The 2409-nt window shown below is 46.3% G+C and overlaps 1 protein-coding gene across 1 annotated transcript in view; it reads left to right on the top strand.

Annotated features, from left to right (window-relative positions):
• Positions 1–1779, top strand: part of LOC143521123 (voltage-dependent calcium channel subunit alpha-2/delta-2-like) — a 53346-nt gene extending 51567 nt beyond the window's left edge. The window contains exon 4 of the mRNA XM_077013684.1: positions 1702–1779. Coding sequence (XP_076869799.1) covers positions 1702–1779 — 78 coding nt within the window. The remainder of the gene's footprint in view (positions 1–1701) is intronic.
• Positions 1780–2409: the final 630 nt, after the last annotated feature.

The raw sequence follows: 2409 nt of genomic DNA, 5'->3' as shown, positions 1-2409 counted from the left end.
AATGAGTATTGATAGTAAAGGTGCTATATATGCAGGACTCACATGTAAGGATACTTACAGAAACTTTTGATGTTTAGTGATCAATTCAAATCACACTGATGTTTTTTTCTCCAAATATATATTTTAGTTGCGTGTGTGGCTTAGACATGATTTATTATGAACACGTTGATGGCCATATTAAACTTGTCACAGTCCTTTTTGCAATCTCATAAAGTATTAAAAAAGAGCACATGTAGACACACATTATGTGGTACAGCAATAGTTGGAGGGAGAGAGAGAGAGAGAGAGAGAGAGAGAGAGAGAGAGAGAGAGAGAGAGAGAGGAGAGAGAGAGAGAGAGAGAGAGAGAGAGAGAGAGAGAGAGAGAGAGAGAGAGAGAGGGGTTTTTTAAAGAGAGGGGAAAAATAAACCTTGTTTGGTTCAGGAACCATTTAACAACTTCCCCTGGAAATTGAAAAAGGAAATAGTTTGGGGATGGATTGCAGGAGGGGGGGGTGAAGAAAGCCCATATGAATACCAGATGAAACGGACGTATAGCCAAGAGAGGGAGTGAGAGAGAGAGAGAGAGGAGAGAGAGAGAGAGAGAGAGAGAGAGAGAGAGAGAGACTGAGGAATGAGTGAGAGTCTCGGGGGGTGAAGTGGTCAGGAAAGGAGTGAGAGAGAGAGAGGGGGAGGGGTGTTTATGAGGTAATTTACCAAACTCATGTTTTCAACATTTCCCCTTCACTTTAATTTTTTTTTTCTTTTGCTTTGTTCATGACTAATTACTTCCATCCTTCTGAGCGGGAGAGTGGCAAAGTGTGAAATTCTCTCTCTCTCCCCCCCCCCCTCCCTCCCTCTCTCTCTCTCTCTCTCTCTCTCTCTCTCTTTCTCTCTTTCTCTCTCTCTCTCTCTCTCTCTCTCTCAAAAGCACCAAATAAGCTGTAGTCAAGACAACCAAATAAAAATACAAGCATCAACACTGTCCAACGCACGTTGTTTTCCTAGCTACTGCACAAATTAGAAAACATTTTACTACAATCACTGTCGGATTGCTTTACAGTTGTGCTCTATCATACGAGCGACTCCTATTATAAACGACTCCTTGTAGTCTCACACTGCACAGCAGGTGTGGCCATGTAGGTGAGAGATGAGCAAAATGGCTTTCGTGAGCTTTGAAAATGGACAACTGTAACTAGCGTCTCTTAAACAGCACCAGTTGTTCTTTGCAAACCTTCATTCCCACACTTATCAATTCACCATGAGTATCACTGCTATTTCCTGTACTTTTTACTAAGAGATAAAGAGCAAATGGGGAGGGGGGGGGGAGGGGCGTGAGCTGCAAACCTTCAAAACATCAAATCAAAGTTGCTTTATGATAGAAACAATGCTGATTAAATCGTTTAATTATATGTAGCCACGTGGAGCTGCTGGACCCTGGCTGTGTTTCCGTCTTACGTGACTCTGGACTTTGTTGCAGTGTGACAATGTTTACAGTGCACCGCCCCGAGTCCATCAATAGGAAGGCGGAATCAATTTATAATGTAAACAAATGGATGGACGAAAGTTTGATGTGAAAAATGGGGACTTAAGGTTTCAGCAGTTATGGAAATAACAACAGCATGTCCATGAAAGTGACCCCCCCCCCCCCCCCCCCCACCCCCTGAAGCCCCCGCCCAGCTTGCTGTTAGAGGAGATGTGCGTGCTCTGCCCTGCTTTGAAGCTGCTCTCCGTGGCCTTCGGGCTGGGTCAAGAGACGCCCGCAGGGGTGTCAGGGGCTCGGCGACGGCCCCAGCACTAAACAAACCAAGCACAAAAGATCCTAGGAAGGCCTGAATCCGCCAGAAGAAAGGCTGACCTCAGGGAGGAGAGTAAAGAGATTAGCCAACGTCTGGGGTGCCTCAGTGACCTGGTCAGTGTAAATCCGAGCCTCACGGACGCTTGTGGACAATCGGCCTAGTCGTGGAATGCTGGGATTTTTATACCTGCTTCGGTCGTTTTGTGTTTACATACCTGCCGGCCGGATTTGATGTTTGTTACCGCGGCCTCGTTCGGGGTATGTGTGTGTGGGTTCTGTCTGAGACGTGGTATTGGTCTACACCAGAGTGGGTCACTTCCAGTGATTCAGTCACACTGCATGACTCAAGGGCAAGGTGTGTGTGTGTGTGTGTGTGTGTGTGTGTGTGTGTGTGTGTGTGTGTGTGTGTGTGTGTGTTACAGTGCATGTTCAGTCTCTACACACTTGCAGGAGTCATTCATTAAATGCCCTGGTGACACACACACACACACACACACACACACACACACACACACACAGAGGCACGGCCTTCAGTTTTACATGCAAATAATGAAAGGGGGGAGGAGGTAGGAGGTAAAGCCACAAACAGGTGGACACAATGGAGAGAGTGTGGAGTTTATATACAAGCCCCCC

Source organism: Brachyhypopomus gauderio, chromosome 8, assembly GCF_052324685.1.
Source record: "Brachyhypopomus gauderio isolate BG-103 chromosome 8, BGAUD_0.2, whole genome shotgun sequence".
In the NCBI taxonomy this organism is placed as follows: Eukaryota; Metazoa; Chordata; class Actinopteri; order Gymnotiformes; family Hypopomidae; genus Brachyhypopomus; species Brachyhypopomus gauderio.
Note: the sequence above shows the minus strand (reverse complement) of the source record. Positions and strands in the feature narration are given on the sequence as shown.